The sequence below is a fragment of the Pipistrellus hanaki genome, assembly GCF_964339955.1.
Source record: "Pipistrellus hanaki genome assembly, chromosome: 8".
Taxonomy (NCBI): domain Eukaryota; kingdom Metazoa; phylum Chordata; class Mammalia; order Chiroptera; family Vespertilionidae; genus Pipistrellus; species Pipistrellus hanaki.
In genome coordinates, this window is record NC_140510.1 from 16,798,791 (window position 1) to 16,823,228 (window position 24,438).

Sequence of the window (24,438 nt, forward strand, 5' to 3'; positions counted from 1 at the left end):
AGGTTTACAGAGAAATATTTGAAGCTGCCTTCTGAGTGCAAGTGGGCTCGCTTCCCACCCCGGGTGCCTTCAGTCCCCTCCCCCTCCAGCTCCTCAAAAAAGACACCAGCGATGGCCTCTTGTTGGCAGTAGAATTTATTCAGTAATTTACTTTCCAGCCAACTGCAGCCAATGTCCTCGCCTCTGGGCACTTGTTCAAAAACACAGAAATGAAATAACAGATTGGCAAGACCACCGCAACACCCCGGTCACAACCCCATTATCTCCTCGTTCTGTCACACCCACTAGGCAAAAGCCTGGGAGACTGGATGGTGATAATGCAGTATTTATGCAGCCCGTTCTGTCCCCACAGCTCAGGCTTCCCGCCAGGGCTCCTTCCTTCATCTTCACTCTGGGTGTCAGAGAGAGGGCCCAGGCTTCCTCCCTTCTTCATCTTCACTCTGGGTGTTAGAGAGAGAGCCCAGGCCTCCTCCCTCCTTCATCCTCACTCCAGGTTGTGGAGAAGGGCCCTGAGCTCAGATCCCTAGGCCTTCCCTGTGCCTGCCTTGCCCATCTCAGGGTTGCCGAGCTGGTTCCCTGCCTGGAAAAGGGCTCCTGTGTCCTGAGAAAACGAGCCAGACAAAGGAATCCACTTGCTCCGTTTGTTGACCACCCACACCAGTGAAGAGGTCATGTTGAATGAATATGTGCCGGGTGGATTTTACAGGATGTCAAGGATGGCTTCACTGAAGTTATTTATAGCTGCTCTGTGCTGTAAGACAGAGTGCTGGCTTCATTTAACAGTGTGGGGCCATCTCCTTGAAAACGGGGTTTCTCTGGACAGAAGGCATGTCCAGGAGAGGAGGGTCTTTTTTAACCAGAGGGAATTGTTTTATGATTGTTGTCTTCTGGGGAAAATATTTTAAAATTTTAGGCACAAGAGACAAATATCTGAAGAGGGTTAGGGGATGCATTTCTCCTTATCAAGTTAAACTAGTGAAGTTTTAGAGCTCGAATTATGAGAGATCCAGAGGAAAATGCCTCTTCTCTTCCATAGTCTGTCCTGTAGACTAGACTCTGTCTTTGGGATGGTTGGCTCTTTGGGGTGGTTCACATCTCAGTGGGCTCCACCTTTTTATTCTTCATTCCGATCATCAGTTCATACAGCCCCTTAAATTACCTCTTTCACTAATAATTCTTAGAGGGTTGGGATGATGATGTTTGGTTTTGTCTCCAAACCCACTTGAGTGTGGGGGGCTCCCCAACAGCACCCCCAACCTTATTGAGAACCACTGATTCAGCCCTGCTCCCTACAGAGTTCTGGTTACTAGTGGTAAAGCCCGGATGAGGGCATTTCTATCAGGAGACAGTAGCCTTGTTCTGAGGAAGCAGAAAAGAGGAGAGCACACAGCTGAATGCTTTTTAGACAAATGTGTTTTCCACTAAAAAAAAACAAACTAAAAAACAAACAGGATTTGGCTCAGGTTAATCCACCTTGAAGAGAATTACTCTCAGTGAAAGTTCTGCTGGGGATGTGTTAGGGTAGCCATCCCTCACCCCTCCCAGGGAAGAAAGAACAGGGTAAGAGGAAAACGTTTAGTTATGTGAGAGATGGCTTGTATTGAATTTGTAACGGTCGTTGCTCCTTGCTGGTTAAATCCTAACCGCCCTGCTCTTTCCTGTCCATGTCAGCTCACACCCCAGACAACAGCTTCCTGGGCTTCGTGGTGGAGCAGCACCTGAACTCCAGCGACGTCCACCACATCAACGAGATCAAGAGGCAGAACCAGTCTCTCGTGTACGGCAAAGTGGACAACTTCTGGAAGGTGAGTCAGTCTGTTTCCACCTCTCTCTCTCTCTCTCTCTCTCTCTCTCTCTCTCTCTCTCTCTCTGTTTGAAAAGACTCTTGTTGGTTAATTTCACTTCACTTTGATCCAGGGAGTAATCAAGCCCAGTGCCCAGTGCTTCTAATCTGCTTAGAAGTAAAGAAGACCGTGCAGGGATTTGGTTGCTCTGAGTCTGAGTGTCTGGTAAAGGCCATCCCAGCTCCTCTGCACGGTGCTGCCAGCACAGCCCTTCACTCCCTGTGTGTTGGAGTGACACGTTACGGCCTCTTTCATATCCTGTACTTGCTCCCGAAAGCCAGTTCCCACAGAGGCCGGGTTTCTTTCCGGAGCAAAGCATTGCACAGAGACCTTTGCCAAGTCTTCGTCTCTGCCTTTTGCGAGATGATATGGAAAGACAGGCACTCTGTTTGCCTGAGGAGGGCAGGCCTTCGCATCCATTCGGCTGTAGTCAGCACATACATTGGTCAGCTTTCCATTAACTGGGAAAGGAAAATGCCTGCCAGGACTGACTGTGGGCGATTAGCTCAGGGAGATCTTAGACAAAACAACATCCTTGGCCACAGACTGAGCCAGGTTTTCCACAAGCGCTGGGCTGTTGGGCCTCAGAAAGCCCTTGGTGCTCCTGGATGGTTTCCAGAGCACATCTGGGGAAGGTAAGACAGGAAAGGAATCTATTACAGTGTGACCTATCGACATGATGTACAGATCTTTTCTACGGGTGATCTGCGAATATCATAATTACTTTTGAGGATGTGTTTGTGTGGGAGGAAACGGACTCTCTAGAGTTCAAAACCTGCTTCTTTCTAAATGTAAAAGGTAATTGCTTTCTGAATGGTCAGGAACTTTGGTGTCATATGTTCAGGTCTTGCTCATTGAGGAAGTTAGAAGTCAGCCCACTGAGGCAGCACATGTGATGGACAGGGTCTGGACTCCCTGCTGTGGGTTTTCTGGCCCGTGTTCAGAAAAGGTAAAGCACTATGATCGGCCTTCAGTTCTAAAATGCTAATTGCAGAAGAGATAATGAAATCGGCCCATTTCCATGGAAGCAGATTTAATTCCAGATAATAATTCTCTTTGCTATATAGGCTAGGATTCTGTCTTCCTGTAGTTCTGAGGTTCTCCCCCCCCCCCCCCCCCCCCCCCGGGGCAGTTTCACCCTAAGAGACATGTGGTAGGTCTGACTGTGGGGGAAGTACTACTGCCATCTAGTGGGCAAAGGTCAAAGATGCTGCTAAACATCTGGCAGGGCACAGGACTATCCACAATAGGGAATATGTGGCACAAAATATCAGTGATGTTGAGTGAGATGCTGAAGCCCGGGCTGGTAAATAAGATTTTCTTCCTACCTATGTTACTCCACATTTTCTCCTCTCAAGTAAAAGAAAATCAGGCTAGACTATAATGGTTACTTATACTCTCTCTACAGGTTATCTGTAGTCTTCCCATGAATTAGTACATCATTGTATCAAAATTTGCCAGGTTAACAGAGCATCACTCAACTGACTTTCAGCACAACTTGTGCTAAAAAGTACATGAGCCCTGCCTGGTGTAGCTCAGTGGTTAGAGTTTGTCCCGTATACCTCAGGGTCATGGGTTTGATTCCTAGTCAAGGACACATACCTTGGTTGCAGGTTCATCCCTGCCCCTGGTTGGGGGAGGGGAGAGCATGTGGGAGGCAACCAATCAATGTGTCTCTCTCACATCAATGTTTCTCTCTACCCTCTGTCTCTCTTCCCCTCCCACTCTCTTGGAAAAAATATCCTCGGGTGAGGATTAACAAAAAAAAAATAAGGATACCTTGAGTGTTCCTATTTCTAAGCTTGACTGAAATGAATGGATTGTGGCATTCGTTTGGGGAGATGTGGGCTCTTTAAAAAGTGCAAGTGGCTTCTTCCTTCAGCCCCGCCCAAAGAAAATAGTTTGCATGCCTCAGTGAACTTGACCTTCACATTGTATCACTTCCGTTTTGAAACCAAGTGCAGCTTTCTCCTGGGTGCTTCTGGCTGCTTTATGGATTTTCCTAGAAAACGAAAATAATAAATTAGTTATGAATGTTTTGGGGTCTCCTTTTCTTGGATAAGATAAGGCTGCCCTTCTCTGCCCCAACCCTAGTTCTCTAGGGCCACCCTGGTTCACACACATGCTCTCAACCAATTACCCCTTCTCCTCATCCCTATCACAGCATCCTCTTCCTCTCATGTAATTTTAATCCTTTTGTGATCACATATTTACTGTACCTTTTCCTGTCAGTCTCTGCTTAATTGCTAGACTGTAAGCTCTTTGAGGGTAGAAATCATTGATTTTGCTTTACCCAACATAACAGGTGCCAGTCTTCTTTTGATTTCATTAAATGTGATTTACCTGGCGATCCCGGAATATGACTTGGAATGTGTTTTACTTTGGGTATTGCCCTGTGCTCACTAGTCCCAAGGACATATAAGAGAGGGATTGGAGGGAAAGGATTGGAGCCATCATTGTGCAGATTTTGCAGATCCATAGAGGTTTTCAGAGCCTGTGGCAACATTAGCAGCGAGGGGCCTGGGAAGAAAACCCGGGCTCTGGGCCAGCTCTGCTGTCCCCTGCATGATTTCTGGGCAGGCACCTCTGGAGTCTGTGTCCTCACTTGTATGCATGAAGGATTGGTAAATAGGAATGAATTATTGCACAATAACACAGCGGACCTCAAAATAATTATGCTGAGTGTAAGAGCAAAACATAAAAAAGAGTATGATTCTGGGTATATAAAACTCTCGAAAATTCAAACCAATGCATAATGACAGAAGGCAGGCGGGTGGTTGCCTGGGACAGGGTGAGCGAGGTGGGTATGCTCACTATCTAATTGTGGGGATAGCTTTAGGACATGTCCATATATGCACACTTACAAAATTGTATGTTTTAAATATGGGCAGTTTATTATGTGCCAGTTAAACCTCAACAGTGCTGTTAATGTACATTAAAGTTGGCAAGACATGATCTTAGGGGCCAAATTTGGCCTGTGGCCTACATGCTAAAAATGGCTTTTCCATTTTGAAAGTCATGAAAAAACAACCACCAAAATCTAAAACAAAAGAATATGTGGCAGAGTTATGTGTTCCCACAAAGTCTAAAATATTTGACATCTATCCCTTTACAAAAAGTTTGCCAGCCCCTGGATGAGATCATTATTTACCTATGTTCCCTGGAGTCCTGGCCAGGGTCCAGCTGCTGTGGGAAGTCAGGGGGCCACCCAGTATGGGTCCCACCAACCATAGTAGCTCTGAGTTATCTCTGGTGTAGATTCGGATGCCCAGTCTGAGTTCACTAGAAAAAGTGTTCAGCTGCTTTAGCCATCTAAAAATAAATCTTGAAAGTCTCCAGACTAGGTAACCTCTGAGTCTGCGAAAGAATTCCATTCTAAAAACTATGTAATTAGCTTATTCGCTAATTTGGTTGACTTGGGCTTAGTTTAAATTAATGCAAAATTGGAAAGAGGAGTAGTTTGGAGAAATGCCATTTTATTTCCTCATAGGAATTAACTTGTCTTAGTTTTATATTGTCTTAATAACCCCCCAAAGACCTTTGTAATCTGAGGGCTCCCAGACAGCTAGAGGGTGCAGGTGGGCTGAGGGAACACCCCCAACACCTATGCACAAATTTTGTAACTGGGCCTCTAATTAAAAAATGTACTGAAATCCTTGAGAAGAACACCTCTTGATAAGTAGGTTAAATCTTGTTGTCCTGCTTATTCTTTGATCTGCTTGGCCAGACTTTCCTTCCCAGATAATGTATAGATAAACCAAATTTAAACTCACCATAAGTGAAATTGGCATACATTCTGAAAAAATGAAATTGGAGTCCTTTTTGTTGAATTTGCTGGGAAAGCAGTATGATTATAGCTAATGGTTCTGGTTCCAACCACAGGAGCATTTAGATCCCTATATCTCCCCCAGTTTATTTCCTTTGGAGGAAAGTCAATCAGTAAGAGTGACTTTGGCTTAGTAAGAGTGTCAGCCCTTGGACTGAAGAGTCCTGGGTTCCATTCCACTCAAGGGCACATACTTCAGTTTCAGGCTCTGTCCTTGGCCCTGGTCGGGGCACGAGTGGGAGGCGACCAATCAATCTGTCTCTCTCATATTGATGTTTCTCTCTTTCTGTCTCTCCCTCTCCCTTCCACTCTCTCTAAAAAAGCAATGGAAAAAATATCCTTGGGTAAGGATTAACAACAACAAAAAGAAAGAAAAGACCTTGTCATGATCTCTTGAGATCATGATTGCCAGTGGCAGAAGTACATAGCTTTTGCCCGGGGAGGAGTCAGAGGTGCCTGTGGAGAGCTGAGCCACTCCAGGGCAACCCGCACCAGCCCTGGTCACCTGTGCATGGCTTTTGTCTGGCTAAATTCCTGGCACATGCTCAAGTGCAGTCACATTGCAGAGCTTTCCCCCAGATTCAAGTGTCCATTTCCTGGGTGGGGAAACAGAGAAGAGAAACCAAATGCAAAGAGAAACATCAGAAATGAATCATTGGCTTTGAAAATTCCAAAGGCTATAGTCCAGAGGACTTAAGAATTTTCAAAAAATAGTTTTGGTTGCATGCTGACTATAATCTAACCTTGTGTGGAGGCAGCATAAGCACATCAGTGTTTGATGAGCAAATATGTACAGGAATGAACACTGAGCTTAAGAGAATCTTTGGGCAGCCCTTTTATCTGTCTCATCAGCCTAGTGGACTAGTCCTTGTTTCAGCAAGTTTTCTTCAGTCATCTTAAACCTATGATGTTTACTTGTCCATAGAAGAAAGAACTCTTTCTCCTTGTCGTACGGCAGGTCCTTGAATAAGGCTGTTCATTCAACATCCTTTCTCTCTGATCTTGATAAAAGAAAAATAATTCTAAGAGCCACTGTCTGTATAGGGTTTGAGTGTTCTCCCATGTCCACTTGTTGTTGTTTTTTTCAAGTTCTTCAGTGTCCTCCCACACTCCAAAGATGTGCGCATCAGGTGAATTGGTGTGCCCACGTCCCGCCGGGAGGAGTGTGGCTGTGTGAGTGCCCTGTGATGGGAGGCTCTGGCCACCCATGACCCTGAACTGTAGACTAGAAAAGAATGATCTTGTTTCATTTATCCTTCTTAAATGTATGTTTAACTCACTTTTATTTCATGGTTTAATATTAGAAGTGGTTCGAGTATTCATTTAGAAGTTTGGTGATTTTTTGTGACCAGAAAGATGCCATAACTCTTATTTATATAATTAGCCAATGGTAAAGTTGGTTTCGCTATAGTAGTATATTATTTTCCTTAAAGTCCCATTTCCCAAGAACCTATGTGGACAATAAGGGAGAACTTGCTGTATCTGTTTCAGTTTGAAACACTGATCGAGATGGTCTGGTGCAGTTGGCGGAGCTGTGGGTGGGAGCCCGTCACCCAGATTCTAATTCCAGCCACACCCTCCCTGGCAACTTGTCTTTGGAATTGATTTGCCCTTGGTCTCGCCTTCCTCATCTGTAAAACAAGGCAGAGGACTGAATGTTCTTTTGTTTCACTCCCCAGAGGTCTGTGATACTATAATCTAAACTCCTTCTTGGCCTTCTCTGATTCTTTCAAGAGCAAGGGCACAGAGAAGACAGGCTGCAGGACAGCTTTATGAGGCATTGGAAATAGGACAGATGGGTGGTAATTGGGCCAGGCCAGGCAGAGTCCATAAAACCAGCTGCTCGAGGAGAGGAGGGGGTTGCTGTGGCTTAGTATCCATGTGTGTAAAAAGATATTTAAGGGTTTATTCACAGTAAGCTCATGTGAGCCAACAGTTTGGGGAACTGCCAGAAATTGATAACGGACCTTCAGTTGAGGCATAACATGGAGAATGAGGACTGGTAGTTCCCGTCCATCTGAGAGCACCTACCAGCATGCTCCATTCTCTGGTGCTCAGCTTGTGGGAGACTATGGAGTCAAACTGGCCAGGTCCATCCTGGCTCTACCATGGCTAGCTGTGTGATCAAGCACAGGCAGGTGCCTTGGGCTCCCTGCGCCTCTGTCCTCTTCGTCTGTGAAATGGCTGATAATAAAGAAAGCCTACTTTTAAGGTTTTTATGAAGACCACATGAGTTAATAAATATAAACCTATTAGAACATTGCCTGGTATTCTTTGATGGCTGTGTTAGTTATTAACATTATCCAGGCAAATTAGAGCCTCTTGATTAGAAGTGGGATGTGGGGTGACTCAGAGCCATGCTTTATGGAGCCTGATTGAAGAAGTTGGCATGTCTGGCCAGGGAAGAAAAGCTCGTTTGAGGCTGCAGGAGAGTGGGTGAGGTTTTTGAAGAGGGGGCAAACAAACTAGGAATCCGATTTGTCCTGGATGACCCTCAAAGGGACAGAAAATAGGCTGCTAGTGAACTCGCTGAGCTTTCAAGGGATAGCAGGAAGCGTAATGCAACCTTTCAAAGATCAGGTGGGCCACCTGGGAAGCCATTAACCTCCCATTGCTGTTGGCTGAAGGACATTGGCAGGGCTTTGGGAGAGGAGTCACTGGTGCCAGCGGACTTTGGACTGCCTGAATTGTCCTGGCAGCCCAGAGAGTCTGCACTATGGAATGCGATGGAAAGAGCCAGGAGGGAGAGGGGCAGGAGGAACACTCCGAAGGAAAAGCTTATCCACGGGCTGCTGGTAGCAAGCAAACGTGTTGACTGTTCTTTCACAGGGCCTGGCCTTCTGCCTAAAGCAGCAGATACTGCCTCGGACCCCACAGACCAAATCTAACTCACAAACATTTTTGATAAGGTGGCACAATATTTGTTAAATTGGGAAGGTGCCTTGGCAAAGCTGAAATTTCTGGCTGCTCTTGATAATGTAGACAGTGTGGCAAATGGGACTCACATGCCAAAGACTGGCTGACAGAGTTACGGCTGTCCCACAGTTGGGTTAGGATTCCAAGGATGGCAGTCCTTTGGGGGCCTTCTCTAACGCTCTTCAGGACCCATCTGGCACCCCAGAGCTATCTGAGTTTGCGACCCTGCACTTGGGAGCCCAGGAAAAAGCTACCATTTTTGTCTAATCTCATGAATTCCATGTTTCATCTGGGCCAAACCATCCTTTGCATGACCTGTTTGGAAGTCTGTCAGGTTTTGAGGCATTAGGGTGGTCAGAAAGGAAGACCCAGCCCCCCTTTTCAGCAGGAGACCCGGCACTTGCCATCTGACTGCGAGACTTAGAGTTCTCCTTGATCAGCCCCTCTCCCAGGAGCACTTTCCCATGACAGCCCAGCCCTGATTTGGACTGCCTGAGCTTCTGCCAGGTTCGCTTGTGGTTGGAACTAGGTTTTCTTCTCTGGGTTGGCAGTTAGGGTGGATGGGAAGAATGTGTGGCAGTTGACTGTCTGGGATTATGGGCCTGTCGGCTTATTGCTCTTGTATGATGAATAAAGTCTTCAGACTTCCTTCCACCTGGGAGCAGGAGCTCTCCTTACACACACTATTGTGGATCCGAGCAGGAACCTGGCCCGGTCCTCAGAGCAGCACTAATTTATGGGGTGTTTTGCTGCAGTGATTTCCAGCCCATGTTCCAGGGGAAAGCGGGAAAGCTTTCGCTGGTTCTTAGAATATAGGTCAGTGGTAAACAAATGTGCCCGATCATAATTCCAACCGGGAACTTGTTAAACTTCCAGCTGCCAGGGAACTCCTCAGCCTCATGAAAACAGCCTCTCCAGGGAAGGATCTGGGAGTTGTATGCTAAAAAAATCACAGGCTCCAGGTGATTCTTTTAAGCAGGAAGTTTGGGAACATTGTACTAGGGCAGTAGCCGGCAAACTCTTTAGTCAGCAAAGCCAAATTTCAACAGTACAACGATTGAAATTTCTTTTGAGAGCCAAATTTTTTAAACATCTTCTAATGCCACTTCTTCACAATAGACTCGCCCAGGCCGTGGTATTTTGTGGAAGAGCCACATGTGGCTCAAGGGGCCAAAGAGCCACATGTGGCTCAGGAGCCGCAGTTTGCCAACTAGGGGGTCACCAATTTTCCTAGATTGGAAAACTTTAGCCTACTCCTTTCCACATGGTCCTTTCCAGCCATAGTGCATGGCTGCCATGTAGCCAGCAGCCACCCATGCTGTGTAAACATGGATGCCCTTGGTGTCCCCTGTCCCCTGTGCCCTGGGCCTTTGCTTCCCAGTGTAATTCACCAGCTCCATGACCACACCCAAAGACATACCCTTTTATTTCCATGGTAAATACCAAGTTGCATAAATTAATCTCTGGGAGGGTTCAGTCAGCTGATACTAGTTCCAATGAAGTCTCTCTCAGGAATGCTTACCTTTTAATCCAACATTTAAATAAGAATGTGTAGGAATTTGAGAAGTTACAAAGCCCTTTCATCTAGGGAAAAATTGATCCACCCTAAGGTGGAGTTGAGTGGTAGACTTATTTTCATTTTATTTCACATCATTGATTTTTCTTTTTTAGAGAGGAAGGGAGAGAGAGGGAAAAGAGAAGAATTGACCTCATGGAGAAACATCGGTGAGTTGCCTCCAATATGCTCCCCGACCAGGCAACCTTTTAGTGTTCAGCCTATGCTCCAACCAACGGAGCCCACTGCTGGGGTGAGCCATAGACTTCTTGATGTCTTGCTGTTAGCTGGGACATTGATACTTTAGAGAGGTCACTGATGATCCCAAGGTTTGACTAACGAGTGGTGGAATTGCAGACCTTTTGACTGGTGGTTGCAGAGGCCTTTGAGGAGCCTGAGGTTGGAGAGTCATTTTCTGGGTGCCCCTCAGGAGAACTAGCAGGGGTTGTCTACTCTGTAGTGAACAGCAGTCCTCCCAGAGGCATAAACAGCTGAGTGCAAATTACTGCAGCTGCTAGAAGAAAACATGTTAAAGTATTATGCCTGAAAAGTATCCCTTGTGTCTGCCAGGGTCTCCTCCAAAAGCCAGGCCTGGCCTGGAGAGCCCAAGGCTGAGGCAGCCTGAGAACATCCTGAGGGCGGGGTACTTCCTGAAGGTTCTGAATCACTGCCTGCCACTCCAATAGCCTGGGATGAGTTCATTTGTGGCTCTTAGTAAACACAGCTGTTGTGGTTGTAATTTGCCTTGAGGCTTTATACTGTTACTCCAACTCTAACAGTTTGGCAATGGATAGGGGAACAATGGTGTTTGGGGATGGGAAAAAGTCTGGAGCAGAAAAGAGTAAGGGCTCTGTAGACAAAAGCCACTGAGCAAGCCCAGGCATGGGAAAGCCTGTTCCATAGAGAAGGAGGCAGCCTCCCAGGAAATGAGTGACTGAAGAATCTCGGGTCCCCAGAGGGTGAACAGCATGGGGAGGAGCCAGACGGAAAGAAGGTATGAAAGTCTTGAAAGACTGTTTTGGTCAAGTGAAAAAGAGAACTTTCACTCTTGAAGAGAGGGAGACTTAAAGCCTGGGAATTTGTAATGGTCTGAAAGGCATGGCTTTCTGACTGTGATTAGGCACAGATGTATTAGAACAACTGAGATACTGTATTGATTGATACTTTTCTCAGTGATCTCAAAGCATAGCACAGCACAGTCAGGAGGGGCTTGTGGTTGAGTGTAGGGACCCGGAGAAACTGTCCCTCATTCTCATCCAGCAACAGTGTGATTGGCCTATCATTCAGGATTCACCGTGTCCTGGAGAATAGTACGATTCGTGCAGTGAAATGGAAATGAAAGGATGTGGGCAACACTTAGATGGTAGAGTACAACATAGGTAGTATTGTATACACAAAGTAAAAAATCTTGTCCTGGGGCCCTGCCTTCCCAGCGGACATGACTGCTCATTTGAATGCTCCCACCATCCAAACTGGTAACTTTTTTCACAGTTTGGTCCTCCTTCCCCCACCTGTTGCCCCAGTCCTATTTTCTGGAGCAGAACTGCTAACTTCTCTTTTACAGAGAATTGGCCACTGCTTGTACTGGCCTGGCCACCAGATATGTTCAAGTAGGTACCACGAAGTTAACTCTTAACACAGTCCCCAATACAGTTCATGTGGCGTCTACTACACCCAGCGCAAACCATGGTGTTCTTCCAGCTCTCCACTCCCACCCCACGAGAAGCCTTCAGACACATGGGCTCCCTGGCTTTGGCCTGAAACTTGAGCCAGCATGCCCATTATGGTTTCACTGCTGCTCCACTCCAAATGTACCCTTTCCAAAATATGTGTTCTTTGCAGCTTGCACTAGAGAATTGTCAATGGGCGTGATGGAGAACTTCCTGTCCTGCTCTAGTGGCCCCTGCAGCTGGAGAATGAAAGGGGGATCCTGTGGCTGAGGCTGGCTTGTGAGCTCAGAGACTGTTGTCTGGGCAGCAGAACTTGTTTTCATCTATCTATAATAATAAAAGTGTAATATGCTAATTTCCCTGTTTCCCCAAAAATAAGACTGTCTTATATTAATTTTTTATCCCAAAGTTGCGCTAGGTCTTATTTTCGGGGGATGTCTTATCTTTCCGTGCACTAGGTCTTATTTTCGGAGGATGTCTTATTTTCTGGGAAACATGGTAGACTCGACAGCTGAACAACCTTCCAGATGTCCTTCCAGACGAAACCACCATGGCAGGGGCCAATGCAGAGGTAGTTAGTAGTAATTAGGCAGGCAAGTGGTTAGAGGCGATCAGGCAGGCAGACGAGTAGTTAGGGGCAATCAGGCAGGCAGGCAGGCAGAAAGATTAGGAGTGACCGGGAAGGCAGGCAGAGGGGCAGGCATGCAGGTGAGTGGTTAGGAGCCAGTGGTCCTGGATTGTGAGAGAGATGCCTGACTCCCAGTTTAGGCCCGATCCCACAGGGATCCCTGTGGAATCGGACCTAAACTGGCAATCGGACATTCCCAAGGGGTCCTGGATTGCTAGAGGGTGCAGGCCAGGCTGAGGGATTCCCCTCCACCATGCAGAAATTTCATTCACCAGGCCTCTAGTCTACACTAATAAAAGAGAAAGATGCAAATTGACCGTACATTCACAACGCCCACCAGCCAATCAGGAGTGAGTATGCAAATCAACCCAACATATATGTTGGGTTGATTTGCATATGCAGGCACCTAGCAACCAGGGGCAGAGCAGGATGATTATGTCCTCGCCATGGTGACAACGCAGCCATTTAGCACCGCCCCAGCCATTCTAGGCCTCTGTGCAGCATGGGAAGGCTGGAAGGCAGTGCCAGCAGCCAGGGGAAGGGAGGCCCATTCTTGCACAGTCTTCATGCATCGGGTCTCTACTCTACATTAATAAAAGAAAAAGATGCAAATTTACCATACCTTCTGTCTTCTCACCCTGCTCTTCTTGGCCCTGTTCTCCTTAGGCTTCTTTCAATTTCTTTTTTGTGTTTTAAGGCTTTTGCTTTATTGTGTTAACAATGGTCCAATTAGCCAGTTTAGAAACTGCTGGGGGTTTTTTGTTTTTTGTTTTTTGCTTTTTTTTACTTTACTATTTTTTGCTTAGGGCCTTACAGAAATGCATGCATTTCTTCTGGATATTGTATTTTCTTGTGATGACTGGTTAGTATTACTCGTCTCCAGGGTCAAGTGTTTCCTTCCAGGTTTGTGTTTTTTTAAGGAATAAAATCAGAAGGAAGCATTGTTTGGCCATGACCCAAAATTCAATGAGTCACGGCTCAGGAGCAGGAACAAAAGTCTCAGTGTAAGTGAATTCTTGTCCCTCCGAGGAAACATCTGTAACTTTCGAGGGCTCCCCTTCGCCAGCTGAATATGCAGTTCCTGTAATTAAATCTCATGCAGAGAAACCATCAGGCGCGGCCGCCCACCAGCCCCTGGACACCTAGGGAAAGTGGTGGGTGGACCTGCCTCTGCTAGGCCTGGGACTCTTACCAGCAAGTGCTGCACTGGGGGCTCCCTGAGGGCAGCATGCAGCCAGCCTGGCCACAGGAGGAACAAGCAATATGTTAGAGAATGAAATGTGCATGGTAGGTGATGGGGAGAGGAGCGTGCTCCTGATTCCGTCCCTCTAAAGGAACTCCACATCTCCCAGTGAAAGAGAAAGCGGAGCTATGTTCCTGGGTGAAGGGATTAGGCCATGGGCTCAGGACTTAGTCTCAACTCAACACTTGGGCATGTGTTAACCACCTAAACCCAGCTTTCTCTTCTGTAAAAGAAGAGTGACGAACAGTATCTAGGCCATAGGGTGTAGAGATGAGATAGTGAAGATCAAGAAGTTCTTACCTCAGCTGGCATGGCTCAATGGTTGGGCATCTACCTATGAACCTGGAGGTCATTGTTCAGTTCCCACTCAGGACACATGCCTGGGTTGCAGGCTCAATCCCCAGTGTAGGTCATGCAGGAGTCAGCCAATCAATGACTCTCTCTCACCATTGTTGTTTCTATCTCTCTCTCTCCCTCTCCCTTCCCCTCTTTAAAAAAAAAATGTGTTTAATTCAGAGCCTGGCATATACCGAGTTCTCAGGAAGGATTAGCTGGTGGGTCCTTTGCTCAAGTCCAGCAGGCTACCATTCAGACTCATTTTTAGACTAAGAAAGGGATCGAGGGATCATTTTTTATTCAGGTTCTCTCATTCCTGCCCTTAACTCACCAACTTTTTCAAACTTCATCTGTTAGACAAGGATAATAATATTCATTTTACGGGATTGTGGGGAGGAGTAAACTAGGAATATGCATGTAGTGCACTTCTGACACATAGTAGCTCAATAAAGTGTAGTTATTATTATCTTATTCCATCTCACCAGCATCCAAGACTTATCATGATTACACTTAGGTTAGCTTTGTAAAGAAAAGCAGGACTTAGCAACCTGAGGGATATTATCATCTCTATCAGCTTTATGCCATTAAACTGCAAGGGTACCCCACCCCTCGCCTTGCTGGGCTTTAGGTGGTGTGGTTAAGAAAGGAGAGAGCATGAATTAGAAGCAGACCTTCTTTACCCCCTCCCACCCATCACTGTGGCTTTGAACAAGCCTGCTGTCTCCTCTAAGCTTCAGTTGTTCATCCGCTCTGACAGGTGTGCTGAGAGGCCTCGGGAGAGAAATGTAGGTGTGCTGTCACACCGAACAGAAGCCGTTGTCTTCATGATTATGTCTCCATTCAGTATTGCTTTCACGGCCATGCATATGGTTAGATGTTCTCATATTTAGCTGTTTTGTTTTGCTCCACCCCAGCCAAGTGGCTTATATTCAATTTCTAACTTTCCAGAGGACAAGAACCTTGTTTTGTGGATTCAAAATATGTGTGTACTGTATGCTGTGCACTGTTCCAAGGTCTAGTACTGCAAGAGTGAAGAGGTTGTAAGCTTGCCTTTATGGAGCTCATATTTCATTCAGGAAAAACAAGGCAATAAACCACTAAATAAATATATAGTATATTTATTGTTCTCTGAGCAATAATAAAACAAGGTAAGAGCCTGGCCGGTGTGGCTTAGTTGTTGAGCATCAGTCCATGAACCAAGAGGTCACTGGTTCGATTCCCAGTCAGGGCACATGTTGGGGTTGCAGGCTTGATACCCAGCAGGTGGAGTGTAGGAGGCAGCCAATTCATGATATTTCTCTCTCATCCATATTTTTACCTATTTCTCCCCCTTCCTCTCTCTCTAAAAATCAAGAAAAATATATCCTATCTAATAAAGAGGGAATATGCTAATTGACTCTCACGCTCTCAAAGATGACAGTGCTCATAGCCATAAGATGGCAGCACCCACCAGGGCAGCAGGCATAGCAAGGTTGAACCCACCCCAGGCCGCTGTGGCTTAGTGGTTGAGCATCAGCCCATGAACCATGCACCTGCCTTCGGAGTTCCCCAGTCCCCTCAGCCCCGCAGCAACTCAGGACCGCCCCGAGGAGCAGGCAAGCCTTTGATGGCGGCCGCCCAGCCACCCAGGGTGGCTGAGGCTTGTGCTACCGGCAGTGGCAACAGCGGAGGTGTGATGGGGGCATCAACGGGTTGCCTTCTGTCCCTGTGAGAGGGGGCAGGCTGGGCTGAGAGACACCCTCACACACACACACACCCCCACCCCCACCCCGTGCATGAATTTTCATGTACTGGGCCTCTAGTTTAAAAAATAAAAATGAAGCAAGGTAAGAAAACTGAAAATGATGAAATTTGCTTCCCCTTTAAATATATATATTTATGCATGTCCCCTCCCCAAATTCCAGTGAAGTCCTTATGATATCGTTATATTTAAACAAAGGGAAGGCCAAATATTGTGGGCATGCTCATTAACGTCTGGGTGATGTAGGGAGGATGCATGCTTGCCAGTCACACCTGGGAGCAGGTCATTGGCCGGGATGGGTATGGCCACTGCATGTGTGTGAAATCTGATATACATAGGCTCCCGCACAAAGGAGTTCCCTCTCTTGCTCTTGCCTCTCTTGTTTTCTTGCTGCTGGTGCATGGTGCCTGACTCCTGGCTTTCAGGGCTCTCACACTGCACTTGCCCACATGGCCTACAGCCATGTGGACCCCACACGCCATGGACTGATGGACTGGCACTAGTCTGATCTGTGCCAGATTTAACTCTACCAGGGAACGGAAACTCTGGACACTGGCTTTGCGTTTAGCTCTGCTGCATCCCCAACTGAGCTTCTTCCATGACTGGTTTAAAGGAAATTGGACTTTGCAACCTGAGGGATGTAATTCCATGCAAATAAAACTTTCTACCCCAATTCATCCTTCCATGGGGCCTCTGGAAAGTCTTATTCCAGTGGCACCCCAAGAACCCCACTCCCAATAGCAACAGAGAAACTCTACCCACCTTAGCAATTTGATAACACAAATAGAAAAGCTTGTCATTTTTTGTGGAAATGAGACCTAAATTCTTCTTGAATTATGAAAGGTTAAGTTCATGTCCTTGGCATGATTATGATGACTTGTGGTTCCAGGTATCCACAGATATGCCTGGAAAGAATGGTTGTTTCCTACTCTCTATACAAATGCATTCTCCAGAAACCTGCCGGGCTCCCAAATGCACATCTTAGTCCTTACCACTTCAGACATTGCAGCCAGCTTTTGTCAGCTTGGCCTTTGTTCTCGCAGCCATTGCAATTTGCAGTTCTTTAGAAGTTGATTTTTTGCTGTCTGCATTCCCTGGGCCCTGCTTAATTATGACCATAGGTCTTTTATGGTAAAAGCACATTAGAAATGTGTTTTTATTGCATTTATTGGGATGACATTGATTAATAAATATATATAGGTTTCAGGTGTACAATTCTGTAATACATCACCTATATATTGTATTTTGTGTTCATACCCCAAGTCAAGTCTCCTCCATTACCATTTATCCCCCTATAACCTCTTCTAACTTCCCCACCCCTCCAAAATGTATATTTTCTAATGCAGACCATTATTTGCATATTAAGCCCATGTTATATGTGTTTTTGGGAATTTAGGAGAGTCTTTATGAGCTGGCCCCATCTGTAATGTTAGCTCTTAGTGCTGCTGCTCTTTGAAATCACCCGGAGTGTTGTTAGAAATCCCAGTGCCCAGACCAGTTAGATCAGTGCCTTGTCAGCCTTATAGTAGCTCCCAGATGGTCATAATGTGTCTCCACGGTTGGCCACCACTATTTCTGATGGGAAGATAGCGGCTTTCATAAGCTTACTTAAAGGGTGCTTTTCAAAGGCAGTGTGCATGGGAATCACTCTGGAACTTGACAAAAGTGGGTACCACAGTAGCCCCAGAGATGGGGATGCAGTAAGATTTGGATGCACCTGAGGGTCACAGGTTTAGATGGTGGGGAACCAAACTTAAAGCCTTCTGATCTCTTCCTCCCCAGATGACTCTAAAGAATTCAAGGATTGAGAGCCACCGCACTGGAGAGTTGAGAGTAGACCGAAAGATATCTTGACCAACCTCCACTTCTCAAAGGTTTTGTTAACCTAGAGCTGCCATTTTCTTTGTCCAGCGTGCCAAGACCAACAGCCTGCCAAGCAGTGGGGCTGCCAGTCTGCCCCCACAGTGGCCATGCATTATGGCACCACAGTGTGAGCTGTGTGCACATCACGTATCAGGCGTGTTGCCACCTATCTGTTTTGTAATTACATCATTTCATTAACTATTACATTAACTGATTAACTATAAATATCAAAATTAAGAGCAGCCATTTCTATACAAACTTAGATAATAGCTTTTGAAGGATTAGATCGAGGTCAGACCTCTAAAAAATTACTATTAAACTATACAAATGGGTAAGACAACAAACAGTAAAATGAAGGTGAAATCCACAAAAACATTGAGGCTGCATTTACATTGCTCTGAAGGTATTTTTAACTTTTCACAACACTTTAAAGAAATGTTAGTGATTTCCTTATAGTTAGGCAAAAATAAAACATTGCTGGTCTGTATTTTTGTCTGCTTTGAAGGATTCTGGTAGGTGATCAACTGCTTCTCCCTCCTGTGTTGAATAAGAATCAATAAGCAATGATGACTGCTGTGGGTGAGAGTAGCTGTGATAATCCATTAATATTAATATAGCATCAATTTTCTACTTGTTTATTTATAGATAATAGTACATAATTTAGTGAATTTTCTGTTTTTCTTATAAAATGAAGTGCCCCAATTTAAATCACATACCAAGAGAAAATGTTAGTCAAGGACCTTGTTACTAACCTAGCTGCTGAGCTGTACTTCATGAAGAGATTTGCTTTTGAAAGGGTCTTGCTCCTACTGGCTGCCAGCTGTTCTCCATACTGATGCTGTCCACTTTGGCCAGTGGGTATCTAATTATTTGTAACACAGGGGTTAATCAAATCCTTAACACAGGGGTTAATCGAAACTTCAACACTTCTCAAAGCTCTAAGTGAGGGGTCAGCAAACTCCAGCCTACAGGCTTACCATCTGTTTTTCTGTGACCTCTGAGCTAAGCATGGTTTTTGTGTTTTTAAGTGGATGAGAACACATCAAAAGAAGGAAGAATTTGTGACATGTGAAATTACATGAAATTCACATCCAGTGTCCCATGAAGCTTTATTAGGAGCCCATTTGTTTGCTACTAACATGGTTGCTTTCCCACCATGGCAAGTCCAGTAGCTAGAACCACGACTTAATTATCCATAAAGCCTAAAATATTTGTTATCTGGCCCTTTAAGAAAAAAAAATTTTTGTGAACCTCTGACTCAGATGCTGATTCTACCAAGTTTCCTATCTTTGTAGCTGTCCCTCTGGCAGGTGCTGCTCCTGACTCCTCTGTTCCTATGAGCATGTGTGGCCTGCCCGTACCGTGAGTGTGTTGAATGTAACTGGGTCAGTGTTCCAGGGGTTCTCTCTTCACCTACTTAACCCTGGCCAGTCCTCTGCTGTATAAGAACTAAGCTCCTAGTTCTTCCAAACCATAAAACATTTGTAAAATCAAATCTCACCTTTTAAACTATTCTGGCTAGATGGGCTCTAGCCAGTATAGCTCTGCGGATAGAGCATTGGCCTGCAGACTTAAGGGTCCCAGGTTGGATTCGGGCCAAGGGGACATGCCCAGGTTGCAGGCTCGATCCCCAGTAGGCGGTGTTTAGGAGGCGGCTGATCAGTGTTTCTCTTTCATCATTGATGTTTCAATCTCTCTCTTCCCCTCCCTTTTTTTTTCTGAAATCAATTTTAAAAATTATTTAAAAAAAATAAAAATGCAGATGGTTTGTAACTATTTTGTTGTGGTTGTTAATCCTCACCTGAGGATATTTTTTCTGTTGCTTTTTCAGGGAGATTGGAAGAGAAGGAGGGAGGGAGGGAGAGAGAAAGAGAGAAACATCATTGTGAGAGAGACACATCAACTGGTTGCCTCTTTGCCTCCAGCACATGCCCTGATGGGGTGGGGATCAAACCGAAACCCAGGTACATACTCTTGACCAGGAAGCGAACCTAGGACTGTACAGTCCATGGGCTGACACTCTAACCACAGAAAGGTACTGGCCAGGGTGGTTCATAACTATTTGATTTTTACAAGTACACATTTATTTCAAATGCCTCAAATTTATTTAGGTGCTCCCATTGCCTTTTTGAAGTTCAGTGTACAAGTACTTCTGCTATAACATGGTAATCTATGGTCCTAAGAAATAAACTACAAAATTGCAAACTAAAAATGGCAGGATGTAGGAAAACAGTAGGGTGGGGCCAGACCCTTGCAAATCTGAAAAATTTTGATCCAGTCGTAAAAAAAATAACTATCTTAATAAAAAAAAAAGGTAGCAGAGTTTAAAAAGACACATTTAAAGCCTAAAAAGTAAATACTAAAGTAAATTTGCAACTTTACCTTTAAAAAAATCAAATTAGTGTAATTGGGAGGCGGCGGGATTGAGGATGAGTTGAGGCTACTTCTGCTTGGAGGGCACAGGGTCAGGTGCACAGGAATGGAAGCAGTTGCAGGAGCCCTTCCCAGACAGCCATGGCCGCAGGAGCCAGCAGGGAGCCGCATGCTGAGCAGCACAGCCCTCTGTGGCTTATGACGCGAAGCTGAGTGTGTTTTGTATTAAGCTGCTGTTAATGATTCTACAGAATATAAATGTGCTGGGGAAAAAATATCATGTGTACCAAGGCTCCTTACATGCTCTGATGACATCAGTCCCTACTTATCCTTCCTGTGCGAGTGTATTGGTACTGGAGAAGCGTGCGTTTTAACAGAACTGGCTGTACTTCCTCCTAGTCTCTCTCACTTCTCACCTTTCTCTAATGTCAGGCATTAAACAGCAGTGTGGGCCAGAGAAGCCGAATCCCAGAAAGTGGCCAGAAAAAAAAACCAAGCAGATATCAAATAAGCTTAAAGATTTCACGTCAGCATTTTTTCATGAGAGCATACATTTTAAATTCAAAGAGAATGAAGAATAAAAGGGGAACAGGGATGTCATTAATCACTTAATCCTTCTAGTGCCATTGAAAGCCTGTCACTCCAGCTCCCAGTCTGGAAGGCGCTAAGCTGCTGGGGAGGGCTGTGCTCCATTACATGTAGCTGCCCATCTCACAAATGGGTGGAGAGCAGTGTTATTTCTGTTGTCACAGAGTCTGAGGTAGCGAGGGAAGCCAGAGATCAGGTTCTAGACATACACGTCTCATTTTTGTAAAAGACACATTTAATGTTGGGTGTTTATAGATACATTCAACACATGTAGGGCATGAGAACATGAAAATGAAAAGTCAGTGACAATATGACGCTGTATAAAGGTAATAAACCCACTGAAGGAGAAAGAATATTTAGCATTTGCAGGAGGAGGAAGAAATACAGGAAATTTGACTTTGCTAAATGCTTGTTGAAAGGAAGATAAATCTAGCATTTTTTTTTACTCAGAGCTTGTAATGAGGTCACATTGGTCCTATTAAAGAAAATAAGGAACAGCTAAGTGGAAGCTATGCTCAGCAGTAGCAAAATGTCTTGGACGGTAAGAGGAAGTGTCAATAACACCTTGTTATCACCAGAATCACCTCAGAGTGATTCTGGGTAAATTTTGGTATGTTTGCAGAAACCCTCAAAAGGGTGTCAGAGCAAAAATTTGATGCAAAATAAAATACTGGGTTGTTTTTAAATGTGCAGAATTAGCTGTGGCTGGACTACAGAAACTCAGTGAAGTGTCAGGGTATGAGCAGCTGTCAGAGGCAAAGTCTGAAGTGTTTGAACAAGCCACTGATGGGAAATGCAGACGAGGGGAATGACTTGAGAGGTGTTCAGAGAAATGCCATTCAAATAAGTGCCTTTATAGATAAGAGGCTGGCATTAAAGTGCCCCAAGTCAGAATGTTGCAGTGGGTGGGTGTATTAATTCAGAAATTGCATTCAAATGTGAATATTCAGTTATACACACACTCTGAAAAATGAGTTTCTCAATAGATTAAAGAGTTTTCTCTCAAGAAAGACAGACAATTCAGGGCTGCAGTAGTAGCCTATCATTTGGAACCCCAGCTGTTTCTGTCTTTCTACTCAGTCACCTTAGTAATGGTGCCCATCTTCCAGGTCATTTCTTGATCCAGGATGGCTGCTGGAACTCCAGCCATTAGGCCCTCAGTCCACGGAGGATATCAGAGGAAGAAGGGAAGGATAGAAAGGGTATGCTCTTCTGCCCAGGCAGCTGTCTCTAAAGGACTCTTGTAAGCTGTACTCAGCTACCCCAATTGCCAAGGAGACTGGGAGTTGTGATCTGGGACTATTTCTGCCCCAAATACAAGTGGGATTCTGTACATAAGCAAGAACTGTGGTAGCCACCAGCTATCTCCATCACAAAGGGGATATGTGCTAAGATAATTTGTGTATTACATGAAAGGGTAGGGAGGATAGTATTATATACCCAGGAATAAGCTTGTGTGGGACATCGCAGGATAAGCAAAAATTAGGGTGAATATACAAATAAAGAGCAACAAAAATGTTATCACTGTAAGAATATGGCAGAGACCACTTAGTTAGATAAATATATACAGGGTGTCCCTCAAATGTGTACACACTTAACATCTGATAGCTCAATTGATGTTTCTTACTTTTCCGGTTCAACCCATTGGAATGAATAATTATCCAAAGTGTGTAACATTTTTGGGACACCGTGTATCGTGTGTGTGTGTGTGTGTGTGTGTGTGTGTGTGTGTGTGTGTTGCATTCTCTTTATGAAGCTGGCACACAAACTTCTTTTGTAGAGAAGTGCTGAAGAGCTGTGTTCTGATTCTGATTCTGCCATGTTGCTTATCAGGTGACCTTAGGCAAGTTTCTTGATCTCTTTAGACTCCATTTGTCCGTGTGTGAGATGGAAACAGCAGCCCCTTTCTCAATCCTGAGAAACACAGGGTTATTTGGTGAAGGGGAACAAGAAGGGGCAGGAATATGGGGAGAAAACAGCCCTTTTTATCCACAGAGGGCTGAGTATTCAAATGTGTACTCGAGAGCTCCAAAGCCAGAGGAAAAATATGTCGAGGAGTGGAAGACTGACTAGAAATACCCAAGGGAAGATGCCTGGTTAAGTGATTGTTGAGTAATCAGGACACTTTGCAGCATTACACTGTGATCACAGCAATCCTAGTGATGAGAAATGAGGAGACTCTAGAAAACATCAGCTTGACTTCTTCATGAGGATCATAGCCTTGGATTTTAGAAGGATGCACAAAAGTGAAGCAGAGAACTAAAATGTAAAGGTGAGAGCTGTCAAAAGCTCAGACTTGACACTTCTTCCCGAAAAAGTCAGGACAACAAATGAGTTGTTCTTCCCACTTCTGAGTGTTGAAAGCTTTTCTCAGAATAAACAATAGTTACATTTTTCCCCCTTAAATTTTATCATGAAAAATTTCTGATAAAAGAACAGAATAATGAGCCCTTATATATCTACCCTTCACCCAGCTTCACAAATTATCAACTCAGGGCCAGTCATGATTCATCTTATCCTCCCTGCCCCCAGGTTATTTAGAGCAAACCCAGGACATCATATAATTTCACCCCTAAATAGTGGGTACTTGTAAAATATAAAAACTCAAAGAATTTAACCACAGTACCATTATCACCTAATAATAACTTACTAAATGAATACAGTCATTGTTCAGATTTCTTAGATTATTATTTTTTTTCCATTTTATTCCCACAGGATCCAAATAAGATCCACACATTGTGGTCATGTATGTTCCTTAAGTCTCTTTTAATGGAAGTTTATTTTTAAGAAAGACAGTTATAATCCCATAGACTGACTCTGACTAATCACATACCCATAGTGCGGCTTCTCTCCCTGCTATGTTTCCTGAAATTGGTAGATTCGAAATTACAGCCTGATCAAATTCACGTTTGAGTTTTTACAAGGCTACTTCATAGGTGTGGCTGGCTATTAACATCAGGAGGCACAGAAGTGTGGTTATCTCACTTTATTTGATGTTCTCAGTGCTTAGGAATCATTGCCTGGATCCATGAGTTCATTAGTGCTTGCAAACGGTGATATTCTAATTAAATGTCCTTATGAAGTCACTTAATTTAAACGTATTTGATGTTTTTCAGTCCATTGCAGTTATTCTTATTGATGTTATATGGACTTTTAAATTTAGCCAATTTAAGTTTCAGAAATGCTAGGTATAGGAACATGTGGAAAGTCATCTACGGAAACAGACCTGGATAACATCTGCTCTGAGCTGGTACCCTCTGCCTCTTCCAGACTTGCTCCTTTTTAAAAGGAAAGCTTTCTCACTTAAAAATGTTTTTTCTCAATTAAAGTTAAGCCTTAGCCTCTTCTCTACCTCCATCTGCTTTACCACCTGAGCTGACAGACCCACTGGCCTCATGGATTTCCCTGTGATTAGTTTTTTCTTGGAGATCCGGCAGCCTGCAGTCATGCACATATGGTACCTAACGACTTGGTGGATAACTGAGTTAATGGTGTGTGAAGGTGACCTGAATGAATTTGATGTCAGACCTGATGTGGAACATGGCAAGCCGCTCCTGCAGCACATTTGGAGTATTTGTGTTTTTGTCCCACGGGGCATTTGTCGGGGGACTCTCTTGAAGAGGAGCAATGGCCCTAAGCTCAGAAATCCTGTCAAGGATGCAGGAGACCACATGCCTCCTCTTTTGAACCTCCTCTTTTGAGGCTCATTCGCCCTTTTCTACACTGCTGAAGTTGAGAGAGGACTGTCATCCTCCTACTGTACCAGTGTCTCTTTCCCCAGCCCTCCTAGGAAGCACCGGCCAGCAGAGTTTGACGTGCAGACTTCATTTTGCTGTGGAAAAGGGGTTGTCTGAA

At 44.8% G+C, this 24,438-nt stretch overlaps 1 protein-coding gene across 4 annotated transcripts in view; it reads left to right on the forward strand.

Annotated features, from left to right (window-relative positions):
* MGAT5 (alpha-1,6-mannosylglycoprotein 6-beta-N-acetylglucosaminyltransferase) overlaps positions 1-24,438 on the forward strand; it is a 353,212-nt gene that overhangs the window by 264,332 nt on the left and 64,442 nt on the right. For all 4 annotated transcript variants that reach the window (XM_084892259.1, XM_084892260.1, XM_084892257.1 and 1 more), the window contains one exon: positions 1,672-1,805. In XM_084892259.1, coding sequence (XP_084748385.1) covers positions 1,672-1,805 — 134 coding nt within the window. The remainder of the gene's footprint in view (positions 1-1,671; positions 1,806-24,438) is intronic.